This window comes from Leucoraja erinacea, chromosome 40, assembly GCF_028641065.1.
Source record: "Leucoraja erinacea ecotype New England chromosome 40, Leri_hhj_1, whole genome shotgun sequence".
Taxonomy (NCBI): domain Eukaryota; kingdom Metazoa; phylum Chordata; class Chondrichthyes; order Rajiformes; family Rajidae; genus Leucoraja; species Leucoraja erinaceus.
This window is the reverse complement of record NC_073416.1, coordinates 4,141,927-4,163,491: the sequence shown is the minus strand read 5'-3', so window position 1 is coordinate 4,163,491 and position 21,565 is coordinate 4,141,927. Positions and strand designations below refer to the sequence as shown.

Below are 21,565 nucleotides of genomic sequence, written 5' to 3'. Positions count from 1 at the left end.
CGAATGGCCTGTTTCCACACTGTGTGACTCTACGATTGCACCAGGAAGTAGGAGTTTGTGCCCCAAACTAGTCTTGCTCACACTGTTGGGCGGAAAGATAATAGGCAGGGTTTTAAATCACCTATAGCTTGAACCAACACTTGTGAGTGCTAATCCTTTCTGTTGTAAAGCAAGAGACGGCAATCTAATCTTCTGAAATACAACCTGTGTTATTAATGTGAGAATATTATCCTTTAAACTGCACTCTGTGCAACAAGAGACAGTTCAAAGCCTCTCGTTGCTTAGATCTTCAAAGGTCCAGGATTCATTCACATCCAGTTCCAAAGATCACCTTTTGCATTGTGCCATCTCATTCCCTTGGCAGGAGATGGCAGCCCGCTGTGCCCAGGGTGGAGTGGGCATAACTGGGCAAGGGCGTGTGGATTCCGTTGTTGGCTGGAGCCAGCCGCTGGTAAACATACCATGTTTAGAGTCAGAAAGTGACACAGCATGGAAACAGGCCCTTCGGCCCAACTTGCCCAACATGTCCCATCCACACTAGTCCCACCTGCCTGCGTTTGGCCCATATCCCTCCAAGCAAACCCTGGTGGGTGTATGGAACGAGCACCTGGAGGAAACCCATGCAGGTCACGGGGGGAACGTGCAAACTCCACACAGACAGACAGCACCCGTAGTCAGGATCGAACCTCTGATGCTGTGTCATGACCTCGGGTGCTGTCTGTGTGGAGTTAGCACGTTCGGCCTGTGAGCTCGTGGGTTTTCTCTGGGTGCACCGGTCTCCTCCCACATGCCAGAGACGTGCGGGCCTGCGGGTTAATTGGCCGGCTGTACACCACCCCCAGGGTGGTGGGAGTGGGATATCACACGGCTAGTGTGGACAGGTGATCGCTGGTCGGCATGGACACGGTGGGCCGAAGGGCCTGTTTCCACGCCGTGTCTCTCCATTATCATCGCGGGGTTTGCGGGAAACTGCGGTGTGAATGCTGACCACTGGCAATTTCCCCACATCCCAGCAGAGGTGCCAGTCTGAGGAAGGGTCCCAACCCAAAATGTTGCCCACCCATGTTCTCCACACATGCTGCCTGACCCGCTGAGTTATTCCAGCACTCTGTGAAACGTCACCTATCCATGTTCTCCATAGATGCTGCCTGACCCGCTGAGTTACTCCAGCACTTTGTGAAACGTCACCTATCCATGTTCTCCACAGATGCTGCCTGACCCGCTGAGTTACTCCAGCACTCTGTGAAACGTCACCTATCCATGTTCTCCACAGATGCTGCCTGGCCCGCTGAGTTACTCCAGCACTCTGTGAAACGTCACCTATCCATGTTCTCCACAGATGCTGCCTGACCCACTGAGTTACTCCAGCACTCTGTGAAACGTCACCTATCCATGTTCTCCACAGATGCTGCCTGACCCACTCAGTTATGGTGCCATCTGTGGAGCTGAAGGAAATAGGCCAGCCGAAATCTTCTGGAAATGAGGCACGTTTCAAACCTATCCATGTTCCTATTTCCTTATCCATGGATGCTGCCTGGCCCGCTGAGTTACTCCAGCACTCTGTGAAACGTCACCTATCCATGTTCTCCACAGATGCTGCCTGACCCGCTGAGTTACTTACTCACCTAGCACTGCTGTGGCCCGCTGAACTTACGTCCAGCACTCTGTGAAACGTCCTATCCATGTTCTCCGGAAGTGGCGGCGCTGTGAAATGGCTGCAGCTCGCCTGCAGTCTGTCTGTTTTTACTTTTTTGTGTTGTTTTTTTTGTCTAGTCTCTCCCTCCGGGGCAATGCGACCTTTTTGTCGTATCCCCCTTCTCTTCCCCCGCCTGAGCTGAGGCTTAATGGCGGAGCTGGCGGCCTCCAACCTGCGACCGACCTCGAGGGTCCGGAGGTAGAGCCGACCAGGCTGGCCGTCTTCGAGCTGCGGCCACGTTCGGGCAGCGGCACGACTCGGCGCTCCGGTGAGGGCGGATAGCGCGGGGCTGAGACACTCCCGTGTGGGCGGCCTGGGTCCCGGCTGGAAGGCGCTCCCGTGTGGGCGGCCCGGTGCGGGGCGGAGACGGTGCTCCGGTGGCTGAGGCGGTGTTCTGGCGGCGGCGACCTGAATCCGGGGCCGGCCGCGGGCCAGTGGACGACATCGTCGGGAGCTCGCGGGTCACAGGCTGAGTGCCTGTTTTCCGGAGCTCCCGTGGCAACAGCTGAGTCCGCTGGACTGGAGGGCGGCAGCTTCGACCACCCCCGGGCCGCGGAGCTTGAACCGCGGGACTGACTTACCATCGCCCGGTGGGGTACCGCCTCAGCACAGAGCGAGAAGAGGAGGGAAGAGACAGTAACTCTAAGACTTTTGCCTCCATCACAGTGAGGAGGTGCTTGGTGAACTCACTGTGGTGGATGTTAATTTGTGTTCATTGTGTGTTGTTTATTATTACATGTATGGCTGCAGGCAACAACATTTCGTTCAGACCAGGCAACATAGTGGGGTAGAGATGAAGGAGGTGACGATGACGTGGGAACGTGTTACATTGTGTTTGGCCGTTGAACCTGTGAATGATGAGCCCCAGCCCCAGGCACGGACACTTTCTTGCTTCACTTTGCATTGATTTTCATCCTTGATGCTGGTGGAGTTAGTACATTTGGTCGTCCTGCAGGAGGACGTACGGGATCCGCCATCCTGCTCGAAGCAGAGAGAAGGAATCTTGAAGAAGGGTCTCGAGCCGAAACGTCACCCATTCCTTCTCCCCAGAGATGCTGCCTGTCCCGCTGAGTTACTCCAGCATGTCTTCGGTGCAAACCAGCACCTGCAGTTCCTTCCTGCACGCAGTGGGAAATTGTTGGTCTCAATGCAATACAATACAATATTTATTGCATGTCATTTGAACCTCAGTGAGGCTTAAACGAAACTCCGTTTGAGCCTGTCGGTCTGCTCCTGGGCCTGGCCAAGATGGCCGTTGGCGGGTCCAGGCAGCGGGCAGCCGGGGTTACGTTCATGTACGCGCGCCGCTGGAGAGGGAGCACGCACACGGTGTCCACGGGGACGCTGGGGGCCTTCCATGACCGCTAGTCACCGCGGGGGGGGGGTCGCATGTATTGTTGATAAAAATGTTAATATTTTAATTCGATAACTTTGTCTGTAAAATGCCAATATAGGCGTTCTCTGATCGTGCTACTATGTATTTTTGTTTGTTCTGAATAAAAGCATTTTGTAGGGAAAAAACAAACTGGGGAATTGTTGCTATTGTTGATGTTATTCCCATCACGGCCCTCTGGTCCCCAACGCATCATAGATGTCGTTTGGAGAAAGTGGCTAATTGGATACTTCCCGATAATCCCGTTGCACCACCCCCTCCCCCCACCCACTGCTCCCACTCCTTTCACTGGTAGAGTTGCCGCCTCACCGCACTAGAGACCCCGGTTCGATCCTGGCCTCGGGTGCTGTCCGTGTGGAGTTTGCAGGTTCTCCCCGCGACCGCGTGGGTTTTTCTCCGGGCGCTCCGGTTTCCTCCCACATCCCAAAGACGTGCGGGTTTGTAGGTCTACCGGCCTCTCTGTAAATTGTCCGCCCTAGTGTGCAGGGAGTGGATGAGAAAGTGGGATAACTGGTGTGAACGGCTGATCGAGGGCCGGCACGGACTCGGTGGGCCGAAGGGTCTGTTTTCCTCGCTGTATCTTTCAATCGACGAATCAACCCAATTATCAGCCATCTGACCGGACCACCGCCCACCCACCGTAAACTGTGAACGAGTCCGCCTCAAATTCCCTTCCGAGCTTGTTCTAGGAGCAGAATGAGGCCATTCGGCCCATCAAGTCGACTCTGCCGTTCGTAAATCACGGCTGATCTATCTCTCCCTCCCAACCCCATTCTCCCCACAACTCCCGACACCCGTACTAATCATAGAAACATAGAAACATAGACAATAGGTGCAGGAGTAGAGGCCATTCGGCCCTTCGAGCCTGCACTGCCATTCAATATGATCATGGCTGATCATCCAACTCAGTATCCCATCCCTGCCTTCTCTCCATACCCCCTGATCCCTTTAGCCACAAGGGCCACATCTAACTCCCTCTTAAATATAGCCAATGAACTGTGGCCTCAACTACCTTCTATGGCAGAGAATTCCACAGATTCACCACTCTCTGTGTGTGAAAAAAAATGTTTTCCTCATCTCGGTCCTAAAAGATTTCCCCCTTATCCTTAAACTGTGTGGCCCCTTGTCCTGGACTTCCCAAACATCGGGAACAATCTTCCTGCATCTAGCCTGTCCAACCCCTTAAGAATTTTTGTAAGTTTCTATGAGATCCCCTCTCAATCTCCTAAATTCTAGAGAGTATAAACCAAGTCTATCCAGTCTTTCTTCATAAGACAGTCCTGACATCCCAGGAATCAGTCTGGTGAACCTTCTCTGCACTCCCTCTATGGCAATAATGTCCTTCCTAAGTTCCATAAGTTTCTATGAGATCCCCCCTCAATCTTCTAGATTCTAGCGAGTACAAGCCGAGTCTATCCAGAATCAAGAATCTATCTATCTCTGTCTTAAAAATATCCACTGACTTGGCCTCCACAGCCCTCTGTGGCGAAGAATTCCACAGGTTCACCACCCTCTGAGTAAAGAAATACCTATTGATTGAGCCCATCCCAGTTAAACGGTGTTGTGAAAGGTTACACCTGCCCCTTTGTGTCGAGGTAATGGCGCTTTTCAAAGAATGCTCTCCGGGTCTCAAACAAGCGTCCGAAGCAGTTCACTCCTGCAGATCTTATTGCAGGCCATTATTCAATTTAATTGCTTTCTGTTTTTCAATTAAAAGATTTTTCCACCCCGAGAACAGCTCAAGAGAAACCTGGCCTTTTGCCACCTTAAATTACATGGTAATCTTGGCACTCTGATGGCTTTAAGGATTTTATACTCTTTTATCACTGGCCTTAAATTCTCAGAAGGCCACCTTTAGTCGTTTGGGCCAATCGGGTTTTTTTCCGCATCTATTTCCTGCACGATTGTTTTGCTATCCATGCTCCAAATCCAGTTTTATTTCAAGTCGAGATAGTCCCTGCCTCAACTACCTCCTCTGGCAGCTCGTTCCACACACCCACCACCCCTCTGTGTGTAAACCAAGAGTCAGCATGGAAACAGCCCTTTGGCCCAACCTGCCCAGGACGACCAACATGTCCCATGTACATGGTGAGGTTGGAAGGAATTGCAGATGCTGGTTTACACTGAACCATATAACCATATAACCATTACAGCACGGAAACAGGCCATCTCGGCCCTACAAGTCCGTGCCGAACAACTTTTTTTCCCTTAGTCCCACCTGCCTGCATTCATACCATAACCCTCCATTCCCTTCTCATCCATATGCCTATCCAATTTATTTTTAAATGATACCAACGAACCTGCCTCCACCACTTCCACTGGAAGCTCATTCCACACCGCTACCACTCTCTGAGTAAAGAAGTTCCCCCTCATGTTACCCCTAAACTTCTGTCCCTTAATTCTGAAGTCATGTCCTCTTGTTTGAATCTTCCCTACTCTCAAAGGGAAAAGCTTCCCCACATCAACTCTGTCTATCCCTCTCATCACTTTAAAGACGTCTATCAAGTCCCCCCTTAACCTTCTGCGCTCCAGAGAATAAAGACCTAACTTATTCAACCTATCTCTGTAACTTAGTTGTTGAAACCCAGGCAACATTCTAGTAAATCTCCTCTGTACTCTCTCTATTTTGTTGACATCCTTCCTATAATTGGGCGACCATTCACTGTGATCATGGCTGATCATCCATATACAGTACCCCGTTCCTGCTTTCTCACCATATCCCCTGGCTCTGCTATCTTTAAGTTGGACACAAAATGCTGGAGTCACTCAGCGGGACAGGCAGCATCTCTGGAGAGAAGGAATGGGTGACGTTTCGGGTCCTCGACCCGAAAAGTCACCCATTCCTTCTCTCCAGAGATGCTGCCTGTCCCGCTGAATGACTCCAGCATTCTGTGCCCCATCTACACCAGTTCCACCCTGTCTTCCACACCTGGAGTATTGTGTGCAATTTTGGTCCCCTAATTTGAGGAAGGACATTCTTGCTATTGAGGGAGCCCAGCGTAGGTTTACAAGGTTAATTCCCGGGATGGCGGGACTGTCATATGCTGAGAGAATGGAGCAGCTGGGCTTGTACACTCTGGAGTTTAGAAGGATGAGAGGGAATCTCATTGAAACATATAAGATTATTAAGGGTTTGGACACGCTGGAGGCGGGAAACATGTTCACAATGTTGGGCGAGTCCAGAACCAGGGGCCACAGTTTAAGAAGGAACTGCAGATGCTGGAAAACCGAAGGTAGACAAAAATGCTGGAGAAACTCAGCGGGTGCAGCAGCATCTATGGAGTGAAGGAAATAGGCAACGTTTTGGGCCGAAAACCTTTTAGAATAAGGGGCAAGCCATTTCAAACGGAGACGAGGAAACACTTTTTCTCACAGAGAGTGGTGAGTCTGTGGAATTCTCTGCCTCAGAGGGCGGTGGAGGCCGGTTCTCTGGATACTTTCACGAGAGAGCTGGATAGGGCTCTTAAAGATAGCGGAGTCAGGGGATATGGGGAGATGGCAGGAACGGGGTACTGATTGGGGATGATCAGCCGTGATCACATTGAATGGCGGTGCTGGATCAAAGGGCCGAATGGCCTCTACTCCTGCACCTATTGTCTATTGTCTATTGTGTGTGTTTGGCCCATATCCATCTAATCCCTCTATACCCGTCCGATCCATTACTTTTTTAAAAACAAATCCTGACCAGGGTTTCTTTTGTTTCAAAGGCTTTCTGCAAGCTGTGAGTAGTTACACAGATCGAGCCTGCACGCCACACTCCACCTAACACACTACCAAAATACCCCTCTTGAATTAATCATTACCTAATATCAGATTGCTTCAATTAAGGGGAGTTCAGGTTCGAATGAGGAAGGTGCATGACTCATCCTTATCCTGTCGTCCGCGTGTAATGTGTTCCTTTGAGCCTTATAGAGTCACACAGCGTGGAAACAGGCCCTTCGGCCCAACTCGCCCATTCCGACCAACAAGCCCCATCCACACCAGACCCACCTGCCCGCGTTTGGCCCATATCCCTCCAAACCCGTCCTATCCATGTACCTCTCAGGGCTAACGGAATCATAGAAACATAGACACATAGAAAATAGGTGCAGGAGTAGAGGCCATTCGGCCCTTCGAGCCTGCACCATTCGCCATTCAATATGATCATGGCTGATCATCCAACTCAGTATCCTGTACCTGCCTTCTCTCCATACCCCCTGATCCCTTTAGCCACAAGGGCCAAATCTAACTCCCTCTTAAATATAGCCAATGAACTGGCCTCAACTACCCTCTGTGGCAGAGAGTTCCAGAGATTCACCACTCTCTGTGTGAAAAAAGTTCTCATCATCTCGGTTCTAAAGGATTTCCCCCTTATCCAACTCAGTATCCCGTACCTGCCTTCTATCCATACCCCCTGATCTCTTTATCAAGGGATATTGGGAGAAAGCAAGAACGGGGTACAGATTCTGGATGATCAGCCATGATCATGTTGAACAGAAAATAATAATCGATAACAATAGACAATAGGTGCAGGAGGAGAGGCCATTCGGCCCTTCGAGCCAGCACCGGCATTCAATGTGATCATGGCTGATCATCCCCAATCAGGACCCCGTTCCTGCCTTCTCCCCATATCCCCTGACTCCGCTATCTTTAGAAATGTTTTAAGAATGTGCCTGCCTCGACTACCTTATCCCGGAAGCTCGTTCCGTTTACCTCCCACCTTGTGTGTAAAGAAGTTACACCTCAAGTTCCTGTTACATCTGTCCCCGCTCTCACCTTACACCTATGAACTCTGGTTCTCGATCCCCCCACTTTGGGGCACAAGACACTGTGCAATCCATATAACCACCGCCACTGGCTGGAGCACCCGGAGAAAACCCTCGCGGCCACAGGGAGAACATGCAAATCCCAGCACCCGAGGTCAGGATCGAACCCGGTTGTCTGTTTCGCTGTGAGGCAGCAGCTCTACTGCAATCTATTTGTGAGCAGCTCACCCTTGTCAGCAGCTTCTGCATGGGTCTCACAAGGCAGTGGAGGCCAATTCACTGGGAGAGAGTTAGATTTAGCTCTTGGGGCTAACAGAGTCAGGGGATATGGGGAGAAAGCAGGAACGGGGTACTGATTCTGGATGATCAGCCATGATCATATTGAATGTCGGTGCAGGCTCGAAGGGCCGAATGGCCTACTCCTGCACCTATTTTCTATGTTTCTATGTCTCTGCTGGTTACAGATGCAGACAGTGCCCTTATCACTGTAGGGTTGGTACTGGAGTTATTCCAGACATCAGCGCAACTGTGTTTTTCGAAATTTCTGACCGTAAATATTTGGATAATCCTAAATTCCTGCTGAGTCTGGCAAACTAAAGAATTCTTGATAAGAAGGCTGATACGTGCAGAGGGATTAGTTGTCAGTCGGCCAACCTGGGCTCTTGATACACCCCTGCCTTCGATCAGTTCAAGGGTTCCTCTCATATTTAGCCCGGACCTCCAACCATCTCAAGGCAGCACGGTGGCGCAGCGGTAGAGTCGCTGCCTCACAGCGTCAGAGACCCTGACTCCGCCCGCTGTCTGTACGGAGTTTGCACGTTCTCCCCGTGACCTGCGTGGGTTTTCTCCGGGTGCTCCGGTTTCCTCCCACACTCCAAAGACGTGCAGCTTTCTAGTTGAATTGGTTTGGTGTAAATATTTAAAAAAATTCCCTAGTGTGTGTGTAGGACAGTGTTAGTGTGCGGGGATCGCTGGTCGGCACGGACTCGGTGGGCCGAAGGGCCTGTTTCCACGCTGTATCTCTAGAACTAAAAACTAAATGTTAGGTTAACAATCTCAGATGTTAAATTGACAGCTGACCGATTATTAATTGTTGTTCGAGGAAGGTTTTTCCAATCCACTGACACGTGTGGATTTGATTTCACCCGTTCAGCCAAGTTCTATGTTATCCAACTTTCGCACCCACTCCCTACACACACCTGGGGGGCAATTTACAGAGGGACGATTAAGCTACAAACCCGCACGTCTTTGTGGGATGTGGTAGGAACCCGGCGCACCCGGAGGAAACCCACGCAGGTCACAGGGAGAACGTGCAAACTCCACACACGCAGACAGCACCCGAGGTTATGTTTATGTTTATGTTTTGCTTTCTTATTGGCACGAATGCTGAGGTCCGAGTGTCCTGCAATCAGATCAGATATACCGCACTTAAAGACAATCCAGTTAAACGCAGGTCCAATAGTTGGGGCAAAGGGGAAGATACAGAGTGCAGAATCTCAGCATTGTAGCACATCAGTTCCACGGACAACGTCCAATGTCCACAATGGGGTAGAGGTGAATCGGACAGTACCCGTAGCTTGTGGAAGGCCCGTTCAGAAGCCTGATTACAGAGGGGAAGAAGCTGTTCCTGAGTCTGGTGGTACAAGTCTTTGATATTGTCGGCTGCTTTCCCCGAGGCAGTGTGAAGTGTAGACGGAGTCGATGGTGGGGGAGTGTGGTCTGTGTGATGGACTGGGCTACATCCACCAGTCTCTGCCATTCCTCACCGTCTTGCCCGCGATGCTGATCCGACAGCCTGGATTTGCGTGGCGCATCTGTAGAAGTTGGTGAGAGTCACCGAATTTCCTGAGGAAGTGGCGGGGTCGGCGTGCCTTCCGAGGCAGTGTCTCTACCTGCTGAGCCACCCAGGTTAAACTGTCGAGCTAAACTTGGCAGCTGAATGCCATTCAAAACCTTGTTGGAGTGATGTAATTCCATCCTAAGTGTGTGTCATTCTATCTGTAACACAGGGGTTATTGGCAGTCTCATTAAATAATACATCACCATTGCGATGGCCCCTTCATCAGTTCACCCGCTGATCAGATGTTGGGTGAAGCTGAAACTCTGACACTATCTTTGCCTGTCTTGCATTCACCTGTTTGATTGAATGAGCCATTTAAAGTGGCCCCGTGAGAGACTCAGTCAGTTCAGGGCCTTCAAGTTCAAGTTCAAGTTCAAGTGAGTTTGTTGTCATGTGTCCCTGTATAGGACAATGAAATTCTTGCTTTGCTTCAGCACGCAGAACATAGTAGGCATTTACTACAAAACAGATCAGTGTGTCCATATACCATAATATAAATATATACACACATGAATAAATAAACTGGTAAAGTGCAAATAACAGATAATGAGCTATTAATGTTCAGAGTTTTGTCCGAGCCAAGTTTAATAGCCTGATGGCTGTGGGGAAGTAGCTATTCCTGAACCTGGTCGTTGCAGTCTTCAGGCTCCTGTACCTTCTACACACAATACACAATATACAATTTATTTGTCACTTGAACCTCATAGAGGCTCAAATGAAATGTTGTTTCTGCAGTCATACACATATGAAAAAAAGACCCAAGACACAACACAATTTACACAGACATCCATCACAGCGCATCTCCACCTCGCTGTGATGGAAGGCAAAAAAACTTATCTCTCCCCTGCACTCCCCATTCCCCTCCCGATGTCAGGGTCAAAGCCCCCGGCGGGCGATGGCAATTGTCCCGCGGCCATTAACGCCGCGCCGGGCGATGCAAGGCTGCGCTCCGGGTCCTGTTGTTGGAGCCCCGGGCGGGCGCTAGCAGAGTCCCGCAGCCGTTGAAGCCGCGCCGGGCGATGTACGGCCCCGCTCCAGGTCATCCTCGACCCTGCGACTCGGGTGGGTAAAGTCGCCGTTGCGGAAGCCCCGAGAAGCGGTCTCCCAGTAGGGACTCGCGGGCTCCCGGTGTCACTGTCCACCGGACCTGCGGTTGGAGCCTCCGAATCCCCGGGGTCAGGTCGCAGCAGCGCGCCACCACCGCTCCTCCCGCTCCGAAGCCGGCCAGCTCCATGATGGTGAGTAGGTCCGCAGCTCCGCGACTGGAGCCCCAGGTCGTTCCGGTCAGAGGCCGCTCCACGTTGCTGCCCCAATGACAACGGAGACCCGACAGGGAAAAGGTCGGCTTCTCCGTGCAGGGGAAAGATTTTAAAAGTTTCCCCCCCCCACCACACACACACACACACACACACACACACATACACACACATACACAAAAAAATAAAATAAAAACTACATTCAAACGGAACAAAAAATAACACAAAGACAGACAGATGGGCTGCAGACGCTGCTGCAACATGAGTCAGCGCCGGGAGATGAGTGTGTGGCCAGGATGGTGTGTGGGTCTTTGATGATACTGCCGGCCTTTTTGAGGCAGCGACTGCGATAAATCCCCTCGATGGAAGGAAGGTCAGAGCCGATGATGGACTGGGCAGTGTTTACTACTTTTTGTAGTCTTTTCCTCCCCACGGCGCTCAAGTTGCCGAACCGAGCCACGATGCAACCGGTGGAACTAGCTCTGGGAACTAGTGCAGCGGTAGAGTTACTGCCTCACAGCGCCAGAGACCTGGGTTCCATCCTGGCTACGGGCACTGTCTGCTGTAGAGACGGGTTCTGACCCCGTGAGTTTGGTGTTGAGCTTGGACGGGATAACAGCATTAAAGGCAGAGCTGTCGTCTGTGAATGGGAGTCTGACGGTGGTGTCTCTCTTATCCAGAGATGGGTGTAGGACCTGTTGTGGCGTCAGGTGAACTGCAGTGGGTCAAGGCCGCTGGGTAGACTGGATTTAATGCGTTCCATAATGCCCCTGTCCCACTTAGGAAACCTGAACGGAAACCTCTGGAGACTTTGCGCCCTGCCCAAGGTTTCCGTGCGGTTCCCGGAGGTTTTTGTCAGTCTCCCTACCTGCTTCCACTACAGGTACTTGAAAAGTAAAGGGCCTTGGGCGTCATTTGCACGACATAATTTACGCTTCAGGACGTGCACGTGAAGCACGCATGGCGTGCATTACGCGCGCTTGCTGCGTGGTGGTGTAGGCAGTGACACCCAGTTACGCCCGGCACCCCAGGAATTTGGAATTCAAAAATCTTCGCGCACCACCAATGGCGCCCAAGTGTAAACGGCCCTTTTTTAACATTTTTTATTAGAAGTAAGTACAATACAGTGGTACCTTTTTTCAGGTGCCAAATATACTTTGACCTGATACATTCTCTGGACAACTTCATTTTTTATTTTTTTTTAAAGAGAGAAATAAGAAAGAAAGAGATTGTAGCGAGTAGAGAAAAGTGTAGTGTGTATAAAACAAAGAGATAGTGAGGAAGAGAAGAGAGAACAGGAGAGACATTAGCAAATAGACGCAAGGAGATGAGTTTTTATACTGTTGATCATCTTTCACCCAAACCTGAAACATTTGATTTTTACGATACAGTTGCACCACATGAATCCAAGAAATCAATAAATGGAGACCAACTCGTTAAGAACTGGTCTTGTTTATGTATTAGGAGGGATTCTCATTTCTTCAAGGTTGGGACAGGCCCTTAACTGAGCTTTTTCATAACCAGTAAATGCAGATTCTCTATCAGCCCGGGTTCCGACGAGTTCTCGACGTCCCTTTTCATGCTCGAAGGGGAGTCAGAGCCAGTGAAAAACTGCTCAGACAATAACAAATGAGCAGCCCATTCGATGTCCAAACTCTGTGCCGCAGGTGGCGAATCTGTGGAATTCATTGCCATAGGCCGGCTGTGGAGGCCAAGTCTTTGTGTATTTAAAGCAGAGATAAAGGGAGAAGGCAGCCATGATTGAATGTTGTTGGCGGAGACCCAGAGAGAGAGATTGAAACTAAAATGGAGGCAGAAAAAGCATTTTTGGGTGGAACTGCAATGAAGTTGTTCCCGCTGTTGGGGGAGACCAGAACCAGGGGCCACACACACACACAGTTTGAGAATAAGGAGTAAGCCATTTAGAACGGAGACGAGGAAACACTTTTTCTTACAGAGGGTGGTGAGTCTGTGGAATTCTCTGCCTCAGAGGGCGGTGGAGGCCGGTTCTCTGGATGCTTTCAAGAGAGAGCTAGATAGGGCTCTTAAAAATAGCAGAGTCAGTGGATATGGGGAGAAGGCAGGAACGGGGTACTGATTGGGGATGATCAGCCATGATCACATTGAATGGCGGTGCAGGCTCGAAGGGCCGAATGGCCTCTACTCCTGCACCTATTGTCTATTGTTGTAGTGTTCGTCACACTGGTATAGCCCGCAGGTTTACAGCTTTAATGCACAGATGACAGCAACAAACGGCTGAGGGAAAGACAGGACCATCGCATTGGGTTGTCAGAGTGTTATGGTCTTGTGGCATGGAAACAGGCCCTCTCAGCGCCAGAGACCCGGGTTCCATCCTGACTACAGGTGCCGTCTGCACATTCTCCCCATGGTCATGTGGGCTTTCTCCGGGAGCTCCGGTTTCCTCCCACACTCCCAAGGCACAGGTTTGTAGGTTAATTGGCTTTGGTAAAATTGTAAATTGTCCCTTGTGTGTGTGTAGGATATTGTTAGTGAGCGGGGATCGCTGGTCGGCGCGGACCTGATGGGCTGAAGGGCCTGTTTCCCCCCCCCCACTGTATTTCCCAGCTAAACGGGTTGTATTTTTGGATAGTATTACCCGATTTTGCATAACATGAAAAGCTATGCACTGTACATCATAAGAGTCAAAGAGTGATACACTCACCCACATCGGCCAACATGTCCCAGCCACACTACTCCCACCTGCCCGAGTTTGGTCCATATCATATAACCATATAACCATTACAGCACGGAAACAGGCCATCTCGGCCCTACAAGTCCGTGCCGAACAACTTTTTTTTCCCTTAGTCCCACCTGCCTGCACTCATACCATAACCCTCCATTCCCTTCTCATCCATATGCCTATCCAATTTATTTTTAAATGATACCAACGAACCTGCCTCCACCACTTCCACTGGAAGCTCATTCCACACCGCTACCACTCTCTGAGTAAAGAAGTTCCCCCTCACGTTACCCCTAAACTTCTGTCCCTTAATTCTGAAGTCATGTCCTCTTGTTTGAATCTTCTATACTCTCTAGAATTTAGGAGATTGAGGGGGGATCTTATAGGAACTTACAAAATTCTTAAGGGGTTGGACAGGCTAGATGCAGGAAGATTGTTCCCGATGTTAGGGAAGTCCAGGACAAGGGGTCACAGCTTAAGGATAAGGGGGAAATCCTTTAAAACCGAGATGAGAAGAACTTTTTTCACACAGAGAGTGGTGAATCTCTGGAACTCTCTGCCACAGAGGGTAGTTGAGGCCAGTTCATTGGCTATATTTAAGAGGGAGTTAGATGTGGCCATTGTGGCTAAGGGGATCAGAGGGTATGGAGAGAAGGCAGGTACGGGATACTGAGTTGGATGATCAGCCATGATCATATTGAATGGCGGTGCAGGCTCGAAGGGCCGAATGGCCTACTCCTGCACCTAATTTCTATGCTTCTATGTTTCCCTATTCTCAAAGGGAAAAGCTTGTCCACATCAACTCTGTCTATCCCTCTCATCATTTTAAAGACCTCTATCAAGTCCCCCCTTAACCTTCTGCGCTCCAAAGAATAAAGACCTAACTTATCCTTCCAAGCCTGTCCTATCCATGTACCTGTCTAACGGTTTCTTAAATATTGGGATAGTCCCTGCCTCAACTGCCTCCTCCGCCAGCTCGTTCCATACACCCACCACCCTTTGTGTGGAAAAAAGTTACCCCTCGGATTCCTATTTAGATCTTGTTTAAGAAGGAACTGCAGATGCTGGAAAATCGAAGGTAGACAAAAGTGCTGGAGAAACTCAGCGGGTGCAGCAGCATCTATGGAGCGAAGGAAATAGGCAACGTTTCGGGACGAAACCCTTCTGGGTTTCGGCCCGAAACGTTGCCTATTTCCTTCAGGGTTTCTTCCCGAAACGTTGTCTATTTCCTTCACTCCATAGATGCTGCTGCACCCGCTGAGTTTCCCCAGCACTTTTGTCAACCTCCTGTTAGATATTTTCCCCCTTCACCTTAAACCCGTGTCCTCTGGTCCTCGATTCCCGTACTCTGGGCAAGAGACTCTGTGCGTCCCCACCCTATCTATTCCTCTGATGATTTTATCCACCTCGATAAAATCCCTTCCCCTCATCCTCCTGCGCTCCAGGGAATAGAGGCCCTCGGTACCTGTGACAAGAATGAACCCGAGGCTAAACCAGTTGCACAAATGAAAAGCAATTGCAACACCATCCCCTGCATTTGCTGGGATTATTATCCCTTTTCTCCGAATTAAAGCGACGAGAGAGAAATGTAAAATTTAAGCCATGTCTTTATTGAGCCGAGCTACAGAAGGCGGATAAGCTGCAAGAGGCCAGATGTGCTCGGGCTGGGCGTGGGGGCGTAGAGGCGCTGCTTGCGGCATCTGTGTCATCACTTGATGATGACCACCTCGTTCTCGGCCACCACCTTGCCGTCCACCAGCTTCTGGGTGGTGGTCATGGTCTTCTTGATGGTATGCGATGAGACGCCTGTAAATGCAATGAAAGAATGCGATGAGCGGAGATGCTCGTGGGCAAGGTGCGCAGCCGGCAACGCATGCTTGCCCACGTAACAGGTCCGCATCTACGCCTCCCCTCGGTTGAATGCTCATCCCATTCGCACCAATGCAACTTCAACAGGCAGGTTCTACAAGGTGCTTGGGCAGAGGAGATGGGCCTTAAAGTACAGCTGGATACTTATAGTCACAGAGTGATACAGCGTGGAAATAGGTCCTTCAGCTCATCTTGCCCACACCGGCCAACATGCCCCAGCTACACTAGTCCCACCTGCCTGCGTTTGGCCCATATCCCTCTAAACCTGTCCTATCCATGTACCTGTCTAACTGTTTTCTTAAACGTTGGGATAGTCCCTGCCTCAACCACCTCCTCTGGCAGCTCGTTCCATACACCCACCACTCTCTGTGTGAAAAAGGTTACTCCTCAGATTCCTATTAAATCTTTTCCCCTTCACCTTAAACCAATGTCCTCTGGTCCTCGATTCCCCTACTCTGGGCAAGAGACTCTGTGCGTATACCCGATCTATTCCTCTCATGATTTTATACGCCTCTATAGGATCACCCCTCATCCTCCTGCACTCCAAGGAATAGAGTCCCAGGCTGCTCAACCTCTCCCTATAGCTCGGATCCTCGTGTCCTGGCAACATCTTCATAAATTTTCTCTGTACCGCTTACTTTGATGTAAAGTATCCCAATAGACTCTGGGAGGAGGAGGCTGCTAACTAGAGAGAGAGAGGGTGAGAGAGAGACACACACACACACACACACACACATAGAGGGAAATACTGGTACCACGATGACAAAACAACATGATCAGGCACGTTCATCTCATGGACACAATTATACTCCCAAAGTTCCTGAAGGCAATCAGATGGTCTCACCTTTTGTGGATTCAACGTGTCCACTGTAAAAACAAGGAGAAAGCAAACGTCAGTGAGTTCAAACCGCCCACGGCAATTATACGCAGTCAAACAGAATAAAGGTGGTGGGATAGGGCGGCACGGCGGCGCAGCGGGTAGAGCTGCTGCCTCACTGCGCCAGAGACACGGGTTCAATTCTGACTACGGGCGCTGTCTGTATGGTGTTTGACCGCTCTCCCCGACACCCACCCGCGTGGGTTTTCTCCGGGTGCCCCAGTTCCCTCCCACGCTCCAAAGAAGTGCGGGTTTGTAGGTCAATTGGCCTCGGCAAGTTGTGAAATTGTCCCGGCCGTGCGTAGGATAGGGCTGGTGTATGGGGTGATCTGTGCCTGGCACGGGCTTGGTGGGCACGAAGGGCCTGCTTCCATGCTATATCTCTAAAGTCTAAAGTAAAGGTGGGGTGGGGTGGACGTGGAGGGAGGGGGGCTGCGGTTGAAGGCCCCACTTACCCCATATCTTCACCATCCAGCAGACGTCTGTATGTTGCAATTTCTGCCTCCAGCTTCATCTTTATGTTCAACAGTTGCTCGTAGTCACTCGCGTGGGACTGCAGCTCAAGGTGCACCTGCATCAGGTCAGACTCCAGTGCAGTGATCAACGCATTTATTTTCTGCAGCTCCATCTCATACCTCTGCTCTGTATCGCACAGGGTGCCCTCCAGCGAGCTTTTCTGCAGTTGATAAAATATAGATTAAAATATATATTTTGCCACTTAGAACCTGATTCTCTCTGGGCGATTCGTGACACCTGTGCAGAATGAGGGGGGGAGGGGGGGGTGACAGTTAAAACCTTCCCCCCCCCCCCCCCCCCCCCCCCCCCCCCCAGTGTGGAAAGGCCCAACACTAGCAACCATTGGTAATGAGGCGAGAGGGGGGGGGGGGGGGGGGAAGTGGAATAGAAACATGGACAACAGGTGCAGGATGAGGCCGCTCAGCCCTTCGAGCCAGCACCGCCATTCAATATGCTCATGGCTGATCATCCACAATCAGCACCCAGTTCCTGCTGTCTCCCCATATCCCTTGATTCAGTGAGCCCCAAGAGCTAAATCTAACTCTCTCTTGAAAACATCCAATGAATTGGCCTCCACTGCCTTCTGTGGCAGAGAATTCCACAGATTGGAGACATATAGGCAATTTTTTTTGCTTAAAAGAGCATCAGGGGCGTGGAACTCGTTGCCAGGGGTGGCAGTGGAGGGAGAGACAATGGCGGCGTTTAAGAGGCTTTTTAGATGGCCACATGGATATTACAGGGCAATGGATCACGTACAGGCAGATAAGAGTTGGTCTTGGCAAACATGTTCTTATGGTCACATATCCAGGGATATGGATGGAAGGTGCTTGGACACAGGCAGATGGAATCAGTTGAACTTGGCATTGAGTTTGGCACAGACATGGTGGGCCAAAGGGCCTGTTCCAGTGCTGTGTGGTTCCATATTCCAACTTGGCATCAAGTGTAGGACAGACATGGTGGGCCGAAGGGCCTGGTCCTGTACTGTACTGTTCGATATTCTCCGTTATAGATACATAAAAAATAGGTTCAGGAGGAGGCCATTTGGCCCTTCGAGCCATTCAATGTGATCATGGCTGATCATCCACAATCAGTATCCCATGCCTGCCTTTTCTCCCCAGACAGAGATTTCCACAAATGGGCAATGTCTCTCTGGGCGAACATGGCATCATGTTCTGAAGCCGCCAAGACTATGAGGGCAAGGTACGGTGCGAGTTCTCACCACACTCAGAAGACTGTGCAGTTCAACGTCCAGACTCTGGAACTGGCGACGCAGGTCACTCAGTTGGCCCTTGGCACCGTCGAGATCGTCGTTGTTTTGCTGCACCTCCACCGTGTAGGTATCCATCTGCAAAGAGAAGCATCGTAGGGAGGCAATGTCCGTGAGCGTCACCGGGCAGTCGCTACGGGGCGGCGGCAACTTGACCGCTGTTGCCGGGAGCCGGCGTTCCACTCACCTGGGTCTTGAACCAATTGTCGGCATCTTCCTTGTTCTTCTGAGCCACCGTCTCATACTGACCCCGGATCTCGGCAATGATCTTGGTCATATCCGGGCCACGAGGGGAATCCACCTCCACATGCACGGTCGAGTCGCTGATCTGGGACCGGAGGGCTTTGACCTCCTGTGGAAAGAAAATCGGTCATGTTTCCCACTCATAGCTGGAGAAAATTGGACACGTTTCAGAACAAGGGGTCCACACAGTTTAAGGATTAGGGGGAAGTCTTTTAGGACCGAGATGAGAAAAACATTTTTCTTCACACACAGAGAGTGGTGAATCTGTGGAATTCTCTCCCGCAGAAGGTAGTTGAGGCCACACAGTTCATTGACTATATTTAAGAGGGAGTTAGATGTGGCCCTTGTGGCTAAAGGGATCAGGGGGTATGGAGAGAAGGCAGGCACAGGATACTGAGTTGGATGATCAGCCATGATCATATTGAATGGCGAATGGTGCAGGCTCGAAGGGCCGAATGGCCTACTCCTGCACCTATTGTCTACGTTTCTATGTTTCCAACGCCACTCATAGCTGGAGTAACTCAGCAGCCCAGGTAGCATCTCTGGGGAAGCGGAATAGTTCCAGTAGATGCATAGAAATATAGGTGCAGGAGTAGGCCATTCGGCCCTTCGAGCCTGCACCACCATTCAGTATGATAATGGCTGATCATCTAAAATCAGTAGCTCGTTCCTGCCTTCTCCCCATATCCCTTGATTCCATTAGCCCTGAGAATTCCACAGATTCACAACTCTCTGGGTGAATATGTTTTTCCTCATCTCAGTCCGAAATGTCCTAAAAGTTTGTTATCATCTCAGTTCTACCCCTTATTCTGAAACTGTGTGGCCCCCCTGGTTCTGGAGTGCACTAGGTTGACATATTCTGTTGTGCTAAGAATTTCATTGTTCTATCTGGGACATATGGCAATAAAACAGTTGACTCTCGAATAGGTGACGTTTCGGGCCGAGACCCTTCTTCAGACCCGTCTTCGGGTCTCGACGCGAAACGTCACCTATTGCTTTTCTCCAGGGATGCTGCCTGCCCTGCCGAGTCACTGCAGCTTGCTGTGTCTGTCTTTGGTTTAAACCTACATCCGCAGTTCCTCCTTGCACACGTCTCCACGCCATCTTGCCAAGGTGGCCTTTATGTCTGGATTGTGAATAACGGCGGAGAGAGCTAAAGTGGTCCCGTGTAGCGAGGTACAGTGAAAAGCCTTTTTTTGTTGCATGCTATCCAGTCAGTGGAAAGACTGACTACACACGAGTACAGTCAGTGTTACAGGTAAAGGATGAAGGGTAAAAATGTTAGTGCAAGATAAGTCCAATTAAAGATAATTTGAAGGTCTCTAGTGAGGTAGATGAGGCTTCAGGACAGCTCTCTACTTGGTGGGAGGATGGTTCAGTTGTCTGATAACAGCGGGAGAAAACTGCCCCTGAATCTTGAGGTGTGTTTTTTTTCACACTTGTCCGATGGGAGAGGGGAGAAGAGAGAGTGGCCAGGGCTGAGACTTATTTCTGATTTATGTGCCCAAACTGGGCTTGTCAATGGTCTATTTTTCACTCTCCATCAAAAGCAGTGTTGCCGATATTCTAGCTGGTGGTCCAAGTGTAAGGTGTGACCCCTCTCCTCCACCCCCCCTCGCACTCTCCCTCTCTCCTGCCAGCGTGGAGCTCACTCACCTCGTCATGGTTCTTCCTGATGTAGATCAGCTCCTCTTTCATCGATTCAATCTCGGTCTCCAGGTTCAGGCGGCCAATGTTGGTATCGTCGATGACTTTGCGCAGACCATTGATGTCGTTCTCCACAGACTGCCTGATGGTCAGCTCTGACTCCCACCTGCACAGATAGCGAGAAGTGTGTATGTGTGAGAGAGAGAGAGAGAGAGATGAGTTCCTCCAGCACTTTGTATTCAAATCAATGCAAGGATAAAATAGGCAGGAGGGAGAGGGCGAGAGAGGCACGCGTTGTATGGAACCACACTCACTTCACTCTGAAGTCATCAGCCGCTAGCCGGGCATTATCAATCTGCAGGATCAGGCGGGCGTTGTCCACAGTCATATCAAAGACCTGGAGGGGTTTCAAGCAGACCCGGGTCAGAGCGTTTGGCATCTGGGGTTACCCGGCCAACCTCGCTGGCAATACACACCTCGCCCACCCACCCCCTCGCCCCTTTCGTGCTTGTTCGCGGTTCCCTCTTCACCTACAGGTAGACTTGCATCGCTGTTTGCTCTGTTGGTTTATTCTCCCAGTTAACAATGATCTATTCTACATGATCCTTGATCTTCATCCCTTGTCCCATTTTCACACCTTACACTTCCTTATCTCTGTATCTCCCTCTCCCCTGACTCTCAGTCTGAAGAAGGGTCTCGCCCCATTCCTGCGCTCCAGAGATGCTGCCTGAGCCGCTGCATTTTGTATAAACCAGCATCTGCGGTTCCTCCACACACATCTATGTTCTGAATACCTTAAGGTTGCTTGCACTTGGCAGTAACGTGTATGCTTAACTCTATAAACAAAACTAGCTATGCCTGTCCCGCTGAGTTACTCCAGCACTTTCTTTAAACCGGCATCTTACCTCTTTACGAAGATCGTTCAAGGGTTTATCGTAGACGCTAAGATCGCGGCTGCTGGGCGAGCGGGCGTCCAAGTGCTCCTGGATTTGCAGTTCCAGCTGGGCGTTTGCGCTTTCCAGGTTGCGCACTTTGTCGAGGTAGGTGGCCAGCCGGTCGTTCAGATCATGCATGGTCTCCTTCTGGTTGGAGCCAGCCCCGATGCCCATGCCCATGCCCATGCCCATGCCGCCGCCGCCGCTGCTGCTGCTGCCGAAGGAGCCGGAGCGGTGGAGGGAGCTGGAGACGCGGCTGACCGCTAAGCGGTTGCCGAAGCCGCTAACGCTGCTGGCGCTGGACTGGAGCGGCATGGATCTCCGCACAGACTGGCTGTAGGTCGGTCCGCCGTAAGACGACATGGAGGAATATCTTGATATGTTCATCTCGGCGCAGGTGTGATGTGGTGTGGCAACTGGACACAAGTTGACACAACAACTGAGAGAAACAATAAGCAACTCACAAGGAAGTTTGTAAACTTTATATACCATCCGCCTCTGGGCGATTGGGTGAGAGTCACAACCAATAATGGGTGGCAAACAGCCTCTGACTCAATCTCTGCCCAATAAGGGAGCCAGA

At 50.7% G+C, this 21,565-nt stretch overlaps 1 protein-coding gene across 1 annotated transcript; it reads right to left on the bottom strand.

The window, feature by feature from the left end:
• Positions 1–15,220: 15,220 nt before the first annotated feature.
• On the bottom strand, positions 15,221–21,462 carry LOC129714712 (keratin, type I cytoskeletal 18-like). Its single transcript, XM_055664483.1, has 8 exons — positions 20,956–21,462; positions 20,365–20,447; positions 20,060–20,216; positions 18,348–18,512; positions 18,113–18,238; positions 16,833–17,053; positions 16,345–16,367; positions 15,221–15,437 (listed from the first exon to the last, which is right to left on the bottom strand). Exons 1-8 carry the CDS (start codon positions 21,370–21,372, stop codon positions 15,340–15,342), a joined length of 1,290 nt encoding a protein of 429 aa, XP_055520458.1. The 5' UTR covers positions 21,373–21,462; the 3' UTR covers positions 15,221–15,339.
• Between the last annotated feature and the right edge of the window lie 103 nt (positions 21,463–21,565).